General features: G+C 37.4%; 1 protein-coding gene across 1 annotated transcript in view; it reads left to right on the top strand.

Moving 5' to 3' along the window:
• ADCY8 (adenylate cyclase 8) overlaps positions 1-17,605 on the top strand; it is a 116,411-nt gene that overhangs the window by 82,625 nt on the left and 16,181 nt on the right. The window contains 5 exon segments of the mRNA XM_041488084.1: positions 4,331-4,431; positions 8,416-8,617; positions 11,036-11,125; positions 12,456-12,634; positions 15,448-15,529. Coding sequence (XP_041344018.1) covers positions 4,331-4,431; positions 8,416-8,617; positions 11,036-11,125; positions 12,456-12,634; positions 15,448-15,529 — 654 coding nt within the window.

Here is a 17,605-nt window from a genome sequence, read left to right as displayed (position 1 = left end):
CCATAAATTAATCTGTTTTCTCATATTAGGAGGGAGTAAAGTTTTAAAAAATGTCACCACTGCTTTATTTGTTCTGGCATATCCACCACCAACAGCTGGACAGCCTCTGGTCAGAAACCTCATTGCTTCTGCTCAGGGTGCTCAGATAGTGATGAGGAATGTACCAGGATACAAAGAAATTATGTGGATTAAGAGAAGATGAATCATAGTGTCCTCTTTGTTGTAGACAGGAGCAAATGCATGCAAACAGCATGGGAAATGTCCCTTCCCTCCTGCATGCCTGCGCAGTAATTACAGGTTTGTCTTTATAACCATACTGTTTAACCATAGGTTTCAGGAAGTCATGGGAAAAGTAATATTTGAATTATTTTACTGCAGAAAGTAGCTATTTTCTCCATCCCATCTTGTTACTACCACTTTCTCCCTTCTTCCAGTCCATTTAGGAAACACAGCAAATTCAGGTTTAAATAGCTGAGATCCTGGCCAAGAAGTTTTACCTTTACCTTGTTCAGTGAGAATTGTGTTAATGTTCTGTTCCTCAAATGACAGAAAAGTGAGTAACCACATGAACAATAAACTATATTCTCCTCCTGCATTAGTAACAGGACTACCATGATGTGGGATCATGGGGTGACATGAATGGATCTGAAATGTTATACTGGACCTCTGTTTAAATAGTCTGGGTTGGTTTGAATATTTTTCATTATAAAACAATTCCAGATATCAGGGTTATGCTAGCCATGAAATTTACAGATTTCTTCATTTAAGATTTCAAAAGATTAGGAAATATAATTCTGGAATCAACATGCACAAAACTACCATGGAGCTAGCACAGATCCTGGTTTACACTGGTTAAGATAACTGCTATGAAACTGCAGTTTCAGCCACTGGAATATTTTGCCGATCCTCTCTCTTTGTCCTTCTATGGTGATAGGATAAGTGTGTATTCCACAGCAGGCAGTAGCAGTTACATTAGAGAACGTTATCTCTCTAAGGCATTATGTGCATTTCCATATGGCTTCTGCAATACTTAATTTTTCATAGGATTTGAATTCCTGATTCATTAATTTCTGATGAAAATGATTCTGCATTTTTATAGGTGCAGGACCCCACTTGGTATATTTTCTAGATTCTTTACTGAAATTGACTAGTCATTACTAACCTGTATTTCACTCATTAATGCTTGATATGGCATTTCAATTAGAGACAATTTACCCTCAATTTTGCTAGAGGATTTTTTTGGATATAGCATGTAGGTAGATCATCACACAAAGGTGCTTCTGATTGTAGCATGAAAAGATACTAAAATTTCCAATTATATAATAGCTCATAGGAAAATCTGATCCTACTTCAGATTATTCCAATAAGTAAAAGATATCATCATGATGATCTCCCTAAATATCAGCAACTTTAAAATATCCATACCATGTACTTTCATGGAGGGTAAAGCAGAGGCACAGGATAGGGAATTTTACATGCTGTAGGTATTTTTTAAAAGAAAGTTTCCAACGTAAAGGTTTGTATAAAGATATTCAAAGTCTTCCTGCGTATTTGTACTTGGATTAGAAAACAGGCTGGGCTTAGACATGAAACATTTATGTATTTTCTGTGAGGTGAGCACACTGGAAATATCAAAAGAGCTTTGAATTTCAAAGTACACATTTTCTTAGTTCAAATATTAGACCTAAATATCTGAGTTTCTCTGTTTCACAATTTCTGACTTGTAAGATAAATAGAAATTACATGAGTAGGAAAACAATTTTGCTTCTCCTGCTTGCTGTATCTCAGCAGCCACAGGCATCACCTCCTTCCTTCAACTCAGAAACTTCCAGTTGAAAGGAGTTCTACAAGAGATGCTGGGCAAACACTGTGCCTGGTCAACAACTTTTCTATTGCTGATCAGCAACTGGATCTCTGTCTCTTCTTTGGTCTTTTCAGGAGTTCTTTTCTTCTCCTGTCCTAGGCTTCTTGAATCATATTCTTCCATTCCTCTCCTGTGTTGCAGAAACTTTTCCAACATTACTCTGATGAAGAGCAAGCCTGGTCTCCCTTTTCATCCATAAGGTCCTCTCTGAGTCAAAGAGCGGCAGAGAGGATAAGACCAAGCACCTTCCTCGCCAGTGCACAAACATTTTCTTTAGGGGAACATGTGAGCCTGTCATATTACTGGTGCTCCCATTTCAAAGAGGCTTTGGAAGAGAGAGGTGAGGAATAAGCAGCATTACTCAGCAGCAGAATCCTGGCCTTTCCTAGTTTCAGCCAGCTGGCATGGATAAACAGTTCCCTCCCAGCAGTGCAGGTAAATGGCCCAAGCCCCATGGGAGCCTTCACTGGGCCAGGAGCAAGCCACACCAGCACAGGTGGCTCTGTGGGGGCTGCAGGGAAGGTTTTCACTGCAGACAAGGTCACATCACCATTCTTCCTACCACTCTACACAGCTCTGGTTGGCTACACGCCTTCCCACGATTTTTGAAGGGCTTTGAGGCTTAGTGAATCCTTCAATTATTTCTCCAAGTCATTAAGGGGTAGACTGCTACAGAGCTGCTACATTTATCATTTATGTCAGTGATGCCTAGGGATGCCAACAATTCCTCATCACAATGCTGCTACTGATTAGAACACAGCATCCATCCTTTTGACATAATGCTCAACACAGCAGGCCATTCTATGTTTGTGTTTCATTCATCTAGTTTGCCTTAATTTCCCTATGGAACAGTTGGGATTTCATGCTATATTTTAAGGAACATACCTTTCTTTTTCCCTGTTTGAAAGAAGCCCTGGTCCATTATTTATGCAGACTGATGCAGTTCTGTTTCCTTGCACATGAAATCAGGGTCAGTGCCTCTGGGGTTCCAGCAGCAAAATGAAGTTGAATTACCTGTGGCCCCTATCAAAAATCATGCCAAAGTGATAATGCCAGCAGCAGACACAAGGTATAATCACAGGAGAGGAGGAGTCAAAATGAGGGACAACAACACATGAACCCTCTCTTTTACTCATGACAAATGGGAGCAGGGAAGTGAAACCTTTTTTCATCTGGGAACTTGAGACTGTTTTGATCAGATGTTTATGCTGAGATGGTGTCCCAACCAAAGGTCCATGTAGGGAAAGTCTAAGTCTAAGATAGGATCTCACTTCAAGAGCAAATTAGCTATGAAATCCAGTTCAAAGCTGGACTCTTTCAGTGTATGTATGGTCTTGACACATTTCTTAATAATTTTTTTAATGTTATAAAAATTTCTAGGCATTTACAGCAGTTTTCCCTATTTCCAAATTTCTGGAGAGAGATTCTGGTGTCTGATATTGCTTTGACTCTTATAACCTTTTTTTCAGCCCCTTTAAAACAGCAAAGGTTTAAACAAAATGAAGTTATTGTTCAGAGGAAGAAAAATTTCTGGGGCAAGCCTTTGCAGGATTTCTTATAAACAAAGAAAGTTTGGTGTCATCCATAAAGGATATGGAGAATTACAAAACATATTCCTATGGACTAATCTTCATCTACAGTAAACAGCTGCAGTTTAATTGAATCAGCAATGACAAATAACAGCTGAGGACTTGGTTAATATTTCCACTTTGACTGCTCCACTGTGGTCTGTGCATGTGTCTGTTACTCCATTTCTTGGTAATTTCCATTAAAAAAGGAACCTGATAGCATTCTCAGTTGTTTGATATGCTGGAGAAAAATATGTTTTCAATAAATCTTTATAATAATGCACCTCAAATAGTCTTTTACATTTGGAGAATGCCCATATTGCCAAGTTTCCACACAGCCTCTGGCTTTGTTAGGATACAGAGTTCCAGCATCCCAGCATCCCAAATAGTCCCAGAATATTCTAACTGCATCATTTTCTTTAAAAAGAAAATTAGAAAAATTAGCAGAGCAGACTCAGTTTGGCCATTATGGAAACACCTCTGTACCATCATGCATGCAGAGTATCAGATGATTCCAGTGCTTGTCTTCATGTGAGGAAATTCATGGTTTCTCTGGTTGTTAAGTATTTTATTAAGCAACTAAATGTTTAGTATTCTACACAGCAGCACAAGCTCCTGGTATCAACCTCAGGATTTTTAAGGCAAATAATTTTGACCAAAGCAGAACAATTTTGTATTGCAAATTACAGATTTTTGCTCTCTTGGTTAAAATATTTTACCAGATTATTAACAATTTATTTGATAGGTTTTATTTTCAAGCAAAATTCATGTTTATTGATTTATTGGTGCATTGTGCTAATTTTCCCCATGTCTCCTATATACATCAGGTTTAATGAAACTATTTCATGTGTTAACAAGTAATTTACTTTTCTGTGTGTGTTGTTTTTTTTTATTCTAGTATTCTCAAATGCGAGATGAAGTATTCAAGTCAAACTTGGTGTGTGCATTTATTGTTCTTGTATTTATCACCGCTATCCAAAGCTTGCTCCCTTCTTCCAGGTAAATACAGAAATATACCTCTATATATCTGAAGGCACTCTTAGGGACACGTTGGAATAATATTTTTAGGATTGATGTGCAATGAACTAATAAAATCTGCTTGTTCCTCAGAAGTGTTTGGAAATATTTGTTCACTTTTTTTGCAATACTAACTACTTTTTTACCACAATATCTACCGCTACGTGTTTTCAAGTGAGACAGCAGCAGGTACTGATGTTATATTGTTATATTGTTATGTTTTCAAGTAGAACTACCACCAAGTTAAGTGGAAATTTCGGATTACAAAAATTTGCTCCAGTGCGTCCTGGTGAAACATGATCCAGAACAATAGCTGTGCCTCTTTGCTAAGTGATTGATAATCACCTTGGGTATCAGTGACTCTCTCGGTTTTGTTTAATAAGTGCTTTGTAAGAGAATTGTACTGCTTGCTTTGCTGCTGACAATGTGATTTGCCCAGCTGGGAAAAGCAGTCTCAGGCCATTAATAAGCATGGAGGTGATCTGGTAGATCTGTTTTCACTTTGCTCTCCTTTGGGGCTGGCCAAGCAATATATTCCTATCAAGGTGATGAAAATCTGACACCGATGCAACCTCAGTGTCCACATTTCACAGACTCAAACATATCATTTGGCATTTTTGTCTACAATTTAATAATGAGATCACAAGAGTATGTGCAAGGACTGAGGTCAGTTCTCTAGAACAGGACTGCCTCTGTAACAACCCTCCGGTCCCGTTTGGTCTTTGACAGAGCAAGTGTTAAAAGAGAATTCCCAAAATAACGTATTTCTTAGGTAGTTTCTAGCACTCAGATGAACCTTAACCTGTGGCTGACAGCAAAGTAACTTTGAAAATACATTATTTGTACAAGAAAGAAGACATTTATTGTGTTAGAGTAGTGCAGCAAGATTTCTTGGATAATTTCTGAAAGATGCAAGTTACCAGGTTGATGTCTGAGAACACCAAAGTGGGGTTAGGTGCAGGCAGGCAAATACATTCTGTAGCAGTGTTGTCTCACATGTTTTGTAATTCTCAGCTGACAAAGTACCTGGAGTAGCATGTGACCTTCTGTGTTCCTTATGTGCTATATTGCCCCTAGTAAGTTTGCTGGCTTTTTACTCTTCTCCCAGTACACATTTGAAGTTCTTCACTTCTGGTAGATGTTTTTGTTTGATTGGGTTTTTTTGTTTGTTATTTTTTTCCTCAGTATGTACAAGAAGATTTATGGCTCTTATTAACAGAACCTGTTTTCCAAAAAGATTTCTGCTGCTCTATCAATCACTGCCATATCAGATTAAAAAAAAAAATAAAATACTTTTTTCCACCTGCACAGATTCATCTCTGTTAACTCCTGTGAGGGTGTCTAGTGCCATTGGAGTGAGGGGGAAGGAGTCACGCAAACACATTGCCTGCAGCTGTCTCACCTCCTAGTTTCTCATCTTGCCAGCAGTCTTGTGTTTTTCCCTGAGGACCTTTTTGTCACTGAATGTTAAAGAGGCTGCAAATACAAATATTTGTATTCAAAATTAAGGTTGGATAAATTCCTACAAGAAAAGATCAGCAGAAGTTTTTAAAAAAATGTGACCTTGTCTTCAAGAATGCCCTGGAAGGTTGATTGCTAGAACCTGAGAAGATATTTAGGCAAAAGATATTCACCACTACCCCTTTTGTGAGAGAAGCTTTGGAGACACGTGTGTTTATCGGCAGTTCCTATAGTCTGTCAGGAGCTGAAGATCACTGTCAAGGCTTAAGGAGACCAATTTTGATCTTGTTTTTTTAATGTTCTGATACTTTGCTTCAAAAAGTGTGTTTCAGTTTTTTAAAAAGCATGCCTGTCAACAGATGAGCAACCCTAAAATAACAGGATAGGGGTTTTGAGTGAGAAGGTTTCAATATGCTTAAACATATTGGATGAGAATCTGGAAGTTCAAATTTCCTAAGTTCCAGTTCTAAAAGCAGTTCAAAGCATGAGCAATTGAACAAACTATCTCAAAGTTAGACAGGATTTGGATTCAGAGAATTCCTGAAATAACTGCACATTCATTTGTTATGCTTCTGGTAAATATCAGAGAAGTAAAATAATAGGGTGGAAAACCATGGAAATAGTTTCCATGGAACAACTAACAAACTATCATTCAGTCCTCATGGTAACTTACCCATTTCCTAAAAACACATATAGCAGTTTTTCAGTGAATGCTTTAGATTTCTGTTGAACAAGGATGAAATTTTGTATTTGATTAAGTAGATGTGTGAATATTTTTTGAGCTGAGTCTTTTGGTTTCTGAAAATTTGGTGAAAATGTTATTTAAATTATCATAGAACCTTTATTAGTAAGGTTCTTTGGGGAGTTTCCCAGAGAGTTTACCTTAGTCTGTGTGTCAAAGAAGGGAATATCTCAAATTTAATAGATATGGAAGTTTCAGAATTTAATCTCTGTTTATATCTGTCTCCCTAAGGATAAATATTTGATCCATTCATGCATTTTTCCCTGACAGGGCAGATGCATGTGAATTTAAAAGTCTCTGCAATAGTTTTCATTCTTTGAAAAATGGAGTTGGGGAAATTACTCTAAGAGATAAATTAATGTCATATTTTTTACCGTAATTGTCCTTTATGAAACCATTATATTACGTTGCCAGCTTTGCAGTGATTCATCTTCTCCATGTAAGAGGCCTGGAGTTTCAACAATTTCCTGCAATGAACTATTTATATGCTCACATGGACAATAGGTCTCACTAGAGTAGACTGCTGAAATACTCTTATTTCTGACCATTTTTCACTGGGTTATTCTTGTGAAGGAAAAAAAGCTTATTTCAAATTGTTATCAATTTAAAAACTTGCATCTTCTGTTTTACATAAGTTTTCCTTTTGGCTCAAATCAGTTGATTTGGGACTGTACATCAGAAAGAGGGAAGGCAAAAGCTCTTTTTAAACTTCACTTGATCTGGCAGTAAGAGAATCCCTGAAAAGAAAATCTATTGGTCTTGAACATCATCTTGAATGAAGGGATGATCCAAGGCTGGTGTCCTAGTTCTGGGAGAAGTTCATGGACAAAAAAATATTATGGTTTTTTTTTGGGTTCCTCTAACCTTGTCAATGCATTTTATTGTAGTTGAGCCTATCAGCATACTCCCATCAAAATCTCAGCACAGATACTGGATTGTTCTTCTCAGAGGTCATGCTATGCCACCTTCAGTTTTGTTTTTAAATCAAGCAGGCTTAGGCAAGAGACAAGCACATCAGTCTTCAACTGAAGAGCTACAGAAGAAAAAAAATTGTTGCCTACAAATTTATTGTGAACAAACACAAGGTCTCAGTTCTCAGGCACAAAAGCAGGTTATTCTGCAATTTTGGGTTTGTATCCCAGACTTAGGTGTGCAGATGCTCCCTTTATAGTACCTTAATTCAGTAACATGGGTCTCACATTTAGAGTCTGGCAGTTCAAAATCAGAACTAATGTTTAGTGTCCTCAGGCTGGACCTCTTGAGGCTTGATCCTAATCTTTCTGAAGGCCTGAATCTGGTTTTGTTCAGAGCTGGATCCGGCTAGGTTAGCAGAACTGGTAGGCTACACCAGCAAATATAGACTGTCTATATATATCTGAGGTATAGTTAGAAACTATCAGTTCCAAATCGGATCACAGACACTTGGCTTTGCAAAGCAAGAAGGTTATTGCAGAATACTGCTGTACTGTGGGAAACAAGGATTTAATCTTGCATGATCCTCTGTCAGTGTCCATAACCTGGGATCAAAGTATGGCAACTGGAGAATGAGTTAATGTGAATCTCAAGTTGGCTTCTATCTGCATAAACCTGAGACTACTATGCAGTGAGATGAATTGTAGCCAAAACCACACAGGTGATGAGCCCTCCTGACTCCCTTAACTAGTTCTACATGGACATGTAGTCCAGCTTTTCCCTTGATTTATTGACTGTGTTGAGATTTAATGCTGGATTCTTTTTTTTTTTCTTTTTTTTCTTTCTCCCAGAGTGATCCCAATGGTCATTCAGTTTTCTATCCTGATTATGCTGCACTCCGCTCTCGTGCTGATAACTACAGCAGAGGATTACAAATGTTTGCCCTTAATGCTCCGGAAAACTTGCTGCTGGATTAATGAGACCTACTTGGCAAGGAATGTCATTATCTTTGCATCCATTCTGATTAATTTTCTTGGAGCCATCATCAATATTGTAAGCTTATAGGGAACCAAGGAATATTATACAGTAAAAGATGATTTATGAATTATTAAGCGTGCTACAGGACTTGCTAACTACATCTATAAGCTGTCTGTGATTTAGATAACATAAAAAAGGCAAAGCATCACAGCTTCAGGAAATTCAATCCATTGCTTGATCTATGTATTTCTGAAATATCTAATTATTTCTCCCTCATGAGTATCATCTATTTTTAAAACCTTTTGTCTAGTTTCTGTCCAACATATCAACTCTTTGAGGACCATTTGTAATTTTCTGGCATGCTGAAATACTTTATTAGAGACTGTCAATCCAGAAAATGCTTATGGATATTAAATTCTTCCTCTCATAAATTCTCAGCTCATCTTGCAGTTCTACTATTATTTAGATTATTAAGAAAAATAAAACAATTGCTAGAATAATAATTTTAAACATTCCAATAGAGGCCTGATTATCCTGATGTATTCAGCAACATGAGAGAGCTTTGCATAATTTAGGCAGATTATAATGTCAGACAATCTGACAGGTGCTGAAGTCTGAGCCAAGAATGTGGTAAATGTCCCACAGATAGATTAAAAGTATCACTGATAGGAGATAAAGTCAGAGAAAGAAAAATGCATTTCTATCATTACAGAAATAAATATAAATACAGTAAGTGTCAGGAAGTTCAATTGGGCCAAACACTTCCTGAAGAAAAGGACAGTGGTGTATTACAATATAAATCACTACACTGTGTTTTAGAATTTAAAAGTTTTAAAATCATGTATAAGAAACACCTTTCAGGAAAGATTTTGGTACAACTAGTCTTGATATTAAAAAAAAAGATCTCTAACACACTATCTATGCCCAATTTGTTACTTCCTCTGATTTCTTGTGCATTATTTTTCAAGATTTGTCCCCTGCAATTTTTTTGGGTTATCTAATCCAAAGACAGTCAAAATAAAATTACATTTTACTGTCTCACCAGTGGTTTCCTATAAAGCAGGAAACAGTCATAAGTATTGTCTTATATTTAGCTGGACAATGACTTGAGTCACTGAGTCCTGATCTTTATAGGAAATGACAACAATATACTCTCATTGTTTTATATGCCCAAGTTCTTCCATAATAATAGTTTGTTCAGGAGGGTCCTGCATGCATTTAAGAACAGGTAATGCATCTCAGCCTTGCAGCTTTGTGTGTTCACTGAGTTCCAGTGCAGCCAACTGGAGGGGTCTAAGACTCAGATGCTTTCTGGGCCATAAAGATTTGGTTCCACCAGGGGGGCAAATGAGTCTTGTGAGTTTTAAGTGCATTCTTATTGTTATAAAGTTAAGATTTTGATGCTGAAAGTCTCTTTAAAAAACACCTGTACTTGTTCTTGTGACATTCTGCCCTGCAGAGAAGTGTTCTATACCTCATAAATTTTCAGAATTAATTGTCTGGAGTCACGGAAGAGTGCACAGCCAGCCTTGTAATGCTCCTGCACTGCAGAGACGGCTGAGTGGCTAAAAGAACAAACAAAAGAGTCCCAAGCTCAAAATTAATTGGAATTTAATGATAAGAAATTGGGCCTCATTAAATGAATTCTTTAACAATAGGGTAAAAAGACCTCTAACTAGCTTGTACACACCAGGTTAATGACATGATCTATTATAATCATCCAGAGTAAATAAATATATATGACAGGAGACTCCATCTCCTTTAAGTGTCAAAACATGGTGCAATTAATGATTTTTCCTTCATTTTAAGACCATAATGTAATACAACTTGACAATGCTGGTTTCTTTTGGTATCTAATGCTCTTGGTTGGAAATACCATTAAAATCAAGGCAGGTCATAACAACAAAAAGCAATATTACGTTATCATAACCATAGTTTCATGAGTGAATTTTTATTCCCTTCTGTTCTAAGCATCACAGTTGCTGTTCTGGGACCACATCATATTTTGGTACAACCAGGTCTGTGTGATATCATGAAAATGAAGGCTGGATGTCACGTATCCAAAAGGATAACACTATGCATAGCAGATGAAACAACTTGAAGAAAGGGCACATATTCAATCCGATTTTATGCTCCCAATTAAATAATTTTCTTTATAGTTTATAGCAAGTCTAAGCACTTTGAGAGGTCATTCTTAAGAGTCCAGCATGAGTTCTCTGGAAGTCCCAGAGGAGCTCACCTTTCCGCTCTGGAAAGAGAGCATAGGGAGCCTATTCAGATGCTGAATATCTGCAGCACAAATAGCTCCCCCTTTTCCATTTCATCTGCACAGTATGTCTTCTTACTGTCCATTTATTCAGCCCTTGGTGCCAGGTAGGGAGCTGGCATGGGGAGCAGCAGGTCAGCCAGTCCCAGCCCTGAACGCAGACAGCCAGACAAGCAATTAAACACCAGTGCACAATATAGCCCTGATTTTGGTTTATTTCTTCACAGCTGTGGTGTGATTTTGACAAACCAATTGCCCTGAAGAACCAGACTTTCAATTCCTCTGCCTCTTTTACGGACATCTGTTCCTGTCCTGAGGTACTTCTGAGGGTATTTTGAATCTGAGGTGTGGATCCACAAAGGCTATATGGCAACCACTACCTTGTGGTGGAGTAAGGGGCTCAGCACTGTGAAGAAGGGAACATTTCCATATGTTGATAGAAAAAGCAGAGGCTGGTTACAGAAGGAATTAACCTTAAGATCTAATGGGGCGTTACAAATAAAATTTAACCTTTGAACATTATACAGAACCTTTATGCTGGGAACACACCCAGCAATGATTTAATGAACCTAGTGTAACAGAACACACAACCTAATTCACATGAATGTAATGGAGAGCAAACTTTTTACATGACAAAGAGAGTAGTTAGACTGCTATGGTTATTTTAAGATTGGTTTTGGAGGAAAAAAATAAAGAAACCCTCTCTAAGATGAGCAAGCAGGCAACAAAATCCGTGTGTTGGTCATGTGTAGATAAGAGAAGTATGTTGCTTAGAAAGTCATATGGCAGTGTCATGATACTGCCAGCAGTATGCTCTAAACAGCAGGGATGCAGACTTTCCTACAGAGAAACTGTGCTAAAGAAAAGCTGCATCCAGAAAAATGAATATGATCGCTCCTAAAGCTGTGTGATTGGAGTTAATTTAAACTACATTTGGACTGTGGGTGTTGATGTTGCTATTTTGAGCCTGAGCAGCTCATGACCATGATTGTCTCTCTCTATCTAGTATCAGCTGCATGGATTGCATTTGGCAGATGACTAATCATTGAGAAAAATGAGACAATGAAAAGATTAGAAAATAAGATATGAATAAAACTTCCAGGCATCACATTTTAAGAGAGTAATGTAACCAAGCTAGACCTATAATATTAAATTTTTTTCTAAAAAGTAAGAAAAAAAAAGTCCAAATCTGTGGCTTTATCCTCTCTCCAGTAGCATGGGAAGAATTAGAGCAGAAATATGATTCTCTCATCCTGAGTATTTTGTGGGTCTTGTGGAAATTTAGACTCCACAGGAATATAAATTGTTTTCTCCCAGTAGACTTTTCAGTAGCAAACTACTGTTTGCAGCATCTCTCCCTTTCCTCTTTTAATTATAGAGGATGTTGTTTCACTTATAATGCAATGAAAATGCTATAAAGGCACAGAAAATTATCTCTACTGACATGGAGGTACTATGAAAAATATAGAATTTGTAATTTCACTTCTATTTTAGCAAAATACTTATTTTCAAAATGCCCTGGGCCCTGAAAGGACTTAGCTGAGCACTGAAATCCAAAATAATCTTTCCATACTTCTGGTTACTCAATTGTTTGCATAGATGCTTATCTCTGCTCACCAAAATTAACCAGTACTGTTTTCTGTTCAGTATTTTGTCTTCACTGGTGTGCTGGCAATGGTGACTTGTGCAGTCTTTCTTCGTCTCAACTCTGTCCTGAAGTTGGCAGTACTTCTCATCATGATTGCCATCTACTCTCTGCTGACTGAGACCATTTATGCTTCCCTTTTTCTGCAATATGACAACTTTCACCACAATGGAGAGTAAGTGTTCACAGCCCCCTCCAGTAACTACTTTTTCTTAAGGTGATGGTTCAAGTCTTGCCAGAGTATGAGTGTGTTGGATAGCACCATAGTTAAATGTGGAGTTATGGTTGCAACAGGCAATGACTAATTCAAAATGATTCATAACCCTTTTTTTCTCAAGCCTTTTTATTAAAATGTTCATTTCATAAGGGCATTTAAATATTGACCAGAACTTGTCTTTTATGTCTCCTATAGTCTATCAATGCCAACTAAAAATATGCGTTGCAATGCACATACCTTGGTCATTTCTATTCTTGAAAGCTCCAGAGATACCAATTGAAAAATTCCCCTCAGTTCAAGAAAACAGGATTGAAGGATTGATTTTTTAGAATAAAAGCCAAACAAATAATGTGCACCTGTGAAAGATATAAGGAACACAGGCATGATCCTGTTTTGTAGGAGAGTGCTTGAAGGACATGCTCCTCCTCCTTTTCCTCCTCCCAGGTTTCTTTTCCAGGAAGAGGAACTGAAGAGAGCAGAAGAACCACAATGATTTGCAGAGTCAGATATGCAATTAGTGTTGCAATAACTGAATCTAGAGCAGCAGTAATTTAAATCATTCAGAAAAACACTTCTTCAGTCTTTGATACTTGACCAGGGTGGTATTGCGGTTGTTTGTGCTTGCAAGTGCAGATGAAGATGCTCAGAGTGAGAGAAAAGCAGAGATTTTCAGTACAATTAATTCTCACAACAGCCACGTCCTTACACATAGCAAGACTCTGCATGCATAGCTTTCCTTATTTGCTTACAACTGTACCAAGGTACCAGAGATTTGGCTGAAATTCCTTTTTCTAATGCTAGTTATCACTGCAGAACATATCATATATCCACAACAGACCCCAGGAAATGTGACATCTGACAAATGGTTGTAAGCAATACCTTGGCTAGGTAACTAGAAGTAGAAATCATGATAATTGTCACTAACCAGGCATGGCAAAGAATCTCTTTTGTGTGAAAATCTTGAAGAATTCAGAGTAGCCACTATTCCCTGTCAATAAAACTCTCTCTAGTGACTGTTATCACAGAAGAGTGAGAAAGAGGCAGGAATATTCCCTGGAGTAGCCAACAGCCCAAGACATAGGGCAATCAGTTGAGATTCTCCACTCTCACAACAAGGATATGAACTTATGCTCTGATATTAGGGACAATGAATTTCAAGTTATGTGCCCTGAAATTTATTTTTCTATTTTTTTTAAATCATTTGAATAAAAGGGTTTGCAGCTCCTTACAAAACTCATCCAGCTGTGGTATAGCTGTGTTTAGCTACAACACCACAATATGCAATAACAGGTGAGTTTATAACTAAGACCTTTAAGGCTCTTGCCTTTAGCCAGTGTACAAGGGGTCCTTTTGGAATGTGTTCATTTGGAGGTTGTATTTTGGGCAACTTCAAAATAGGAAACATTTGAATTCCAGCATATTTGCAGATGACAAGGTTATTTCCTGCTTGCTCTTGCTCTGTATTGATGACTCATCCCACAGCAGCACATTTCCAGCACAGTAAATTCATTAGGACCACAAAGGCAGTTTAGTTATCTCTCTCACTAGAAAGTTTCTTTTTGGTTTAGTCTCAAGTTCTGTTCTTTCTTTCTCTAATTTCTCTGTCACAGGAGTCCTCTGATAAATAGCATCACACATTTCTTTAAAAATTACTATGGAAAACAGATCCAGTATCTGGACTTTGCTTTGTTCTTCGATCTCAAGGCAGACTAAAGATTGTCCCAAAATCTCTTCCAATTTCTGGTCCTCATTTACTCATTTATTATTTTTTTTCAAAATTTAAAGGATTTATCACCACATAACTTCCTTTTCTCATCTCTCTTCAACAAAATAATTGACAACTATCCTTGTTCAATTCAACAACAAATTGTATTTTTCTCTCATTTGCTTTACTATAAGTTTGGCTCTATCATTTCCCCAAACTCTTTTGTCTGTTCGCTGGGAAGCATGCTTTTTTAAAAAAACCCTGGCATACAGAGATGCTTTCTTCAGTTTTTATTCATCTTTCCACATAACTGTAATTTCTCTCAATATTTGAGACTCCCTGTTACTGTTTTTAACCACTTTAAACTTTCTTTGTGGTCCATACACAGCACCTCAGTGATTTCATACAGCAGATTTCATACAGCCAGCACCTGCTTGGCTCATCTTCTCTGCTTTCCTGTGGTCTGCAAGGGTTTCCTTTACTTCCCCTGTCACAGGTTTCTCTGGTCTCTTTGTGGCTCAGGAAAACCAGTCCTAGCTACTGTTTGCCATTATTTTGGTCCTCTTTTAATCCATGCTGTATCCCTGTCATCTCCAAACCCTTCTCACAATATGGGGATGTTTCATTTCAGCTCCTGCCTTGGAGTTCGTCCTTTAGCCTTATTCACTGGGATTTACTTCACAGCTGGAAGTTTCCCTTTGTCAGCTCCACCCCAACCTTTCCCCCCCACGATGTCACCTCCTGCACCCCACAGGGGCTGTCACAAGCTGCCAGGAAGAGACTGACTGACACACAGCTTGCATATCGCATTTGAAAGTGAAAGCTCATCACCTCCTGCGTACCTCCTGTAGGCTACAATTTAGTTATTTAAGATGTGTCTCCAAACAGGGAGCTCTCCAATTACACTCCTGTTCTCTTGAACTAATTACTGCTAAATTAAATTTTCAAATACAGTGGATTTTTTTTAATGAACAACAAAAATTACCACTTATGAAATGAAACTTCTGAACAATTACAACACTGGAAAACAAATAACTGTATTTTACTTTGTTGTTTGTTTGTTTGTTTCCAGCACAGACTTCCTGGGTACAAAGGAGGCATCTTTACTACTGATGGCAATGTTCCTTTTAGCTGTATTTTATCATGGTCAACAGGTAATGCAAACATTTTCTTCAACCTTTTCCTTTGTCCCTTGCAATTACAAGATGTAACAACAATTACTTTTAAAATACCACCTGTCTTTTAACCTTCTTGAGCATATGACCTTTCACAATTTAATAAATCATATGCAGAATCTGATTAAAGAAAGCTCACATCTGACACTGTCTAGTATTCTTAAAGAACATGTGCAATATTCTATTCAGCAATACTCAAATTATATTGCATTTCCAATTTGAAGGAACAAACAGAACACCATTATTTTAGACGTGTGCAGTTCTGGAGGCACCTGACAGCTTCAGTGCACTTGAGTAGGCATAAACCCAAAATATAGAAAGGGAATAAAAACCAATAAATAATGAAACTACTGTGAAATAGCTTATTGTGTTTATGGAGAAAAAACAGCAGACTCAAGGAAATAAGGAAAATTTGGGTTAAGAACCAGTACTTACTCATCTGTGTCATGGACCATTTACAAGAGTCCTTTCACATGGACCTAGATCTTAAACAGGATTTAGGGGCCTCAGAGCTTTAGAACTGACATCCTTGAGGAGGAATTGAGAAACGGGGTATTTCAGGAATATATACACAATGCACAGGCAGAGAGAACTATGGCAAATTTAGATTTAAAAAAACAAATGCACTGAATAAAAACCAGCTAAAGCAGAGTGCTTTCTCCACAGTGTTTCTGGCCCTCAAGCTCTGGATGTCAAACATGCTGACTTGAGGCAGTTTCTAATCACAAAAAGCAAGGGACACACTGTTCTAAAGAAAGCACCAAGCACAGTTGTCTTTAGACATTGTTGACTTGCCTAAAGATTTTCCCCTCAAGACCATCAGGCTGATAAACTCCAGCATTTCTCAATCCTCCTGGAATGAGTTAGTAAGCGAGGAATGATGCAGTGATGAATAAGACAATATTATACACTTTATTACAATAACTTTCTGAGCTGTCCCAGAAGTCAGAGCCTCCATTCCTTCCACATGAGAGCAAAAAGAAGCCAACACCTGAATATTCTATTAATTTTCCTACTGTTTATCTTCTTTTGGGGGGAATGAGGAATGAGTGAGTAGGGGAAGCAAGGGATAAATGCATTTTGAACAGTGCACAGATTTAAATTCGATGGAAGTCAATGAACTGTGACATGGCTTTATCACGACAAAAGTCCACTTAGGAATAATATGGAACAAATAAGAACTGATCAACTCAAATTTGGGATAAGCCTTAGAGTATTCCCAATGATTATTAACATATGTCAATATAAAAAAATCTCAGGCTTGGAAATCACCCAAGGTAGTAAGAAAAACAACACTGGACACGTTTAGGAGAAGTAAGAATTAGGCTGAAGCCAGGCAATGCTCCTCAAGATCCCAATCCTGAGTGTAAATGTCGGTATTCTACAAAAGCCTGATCTGGCGTGTTTAAGAGTCTTTTCCAGCCCAGAGGCCTGCAAGCAGAGCACAAGTTATTTTCCATTTTATTAATCTTTCTGGTTCCATAAAACAGGATGGCTGCACCAGAACTGCCCTTGGAAATGGTCTCTGAGATGTGCTAAGTTCTGCATGTTCTCCCAAATGGTTCATGAGGCCAGTCTATCAATTTAACAGCATCCAAAGGCAGAGTCCCGGAACATTTCATTGAATTGTTTCATTTTTTATTATAGAGTTAACCTAAAGATTTCAGTATAGTTGTCAACTTAATATATATAAAAGTTCCATTCAAACCACATTAAAAAACAAAAACAAAAAAACAAAAAAAAAAAAAAAAAAAAAAAAAAAAAAAAAAAAAAAAAAAAAAAAAAAAAAAAAAAAAAAAACAAAACACCAAACAACGAAAAACCAAAAAACCAAAGCTCTTCTGAAGTGTGAATTGGGGAGCACATGAAGTCCAATAAAGCTCTCCTCCAGCACGTCTTCCCATCTCACAAGCTGGAAAAGTTATCTGAAGCAGAATGGTTTAAAACTTGTTTTATTCTAGGTGGATTTACTGAAAAAAAAAGATTATTTTTGTAAGATAATATTTATGGATGATCAATTTTTGAATAATTAAGTATTTTTTAATCCATTGTGAT

This window comes from Pyrgilauda ruficollis, unplaced genomic scaffold (genome assembly GCF_017590135.1).
Source record: "Pyrgilauda ruficollis isolate IOZ18807 unplaced genomic scaffold, ASM1759013v1 scaffold87, whole genome shotgun sequence".
NCBI lineage: Eukaryota > Metazoa > Chordata > Aves > Passeriformes > Passeridae > Pyrgilauda > Pyrgilauda ruficollis.
This window is presented reverse-complemented; position numbering and strand designations above follow the sequence as displayed.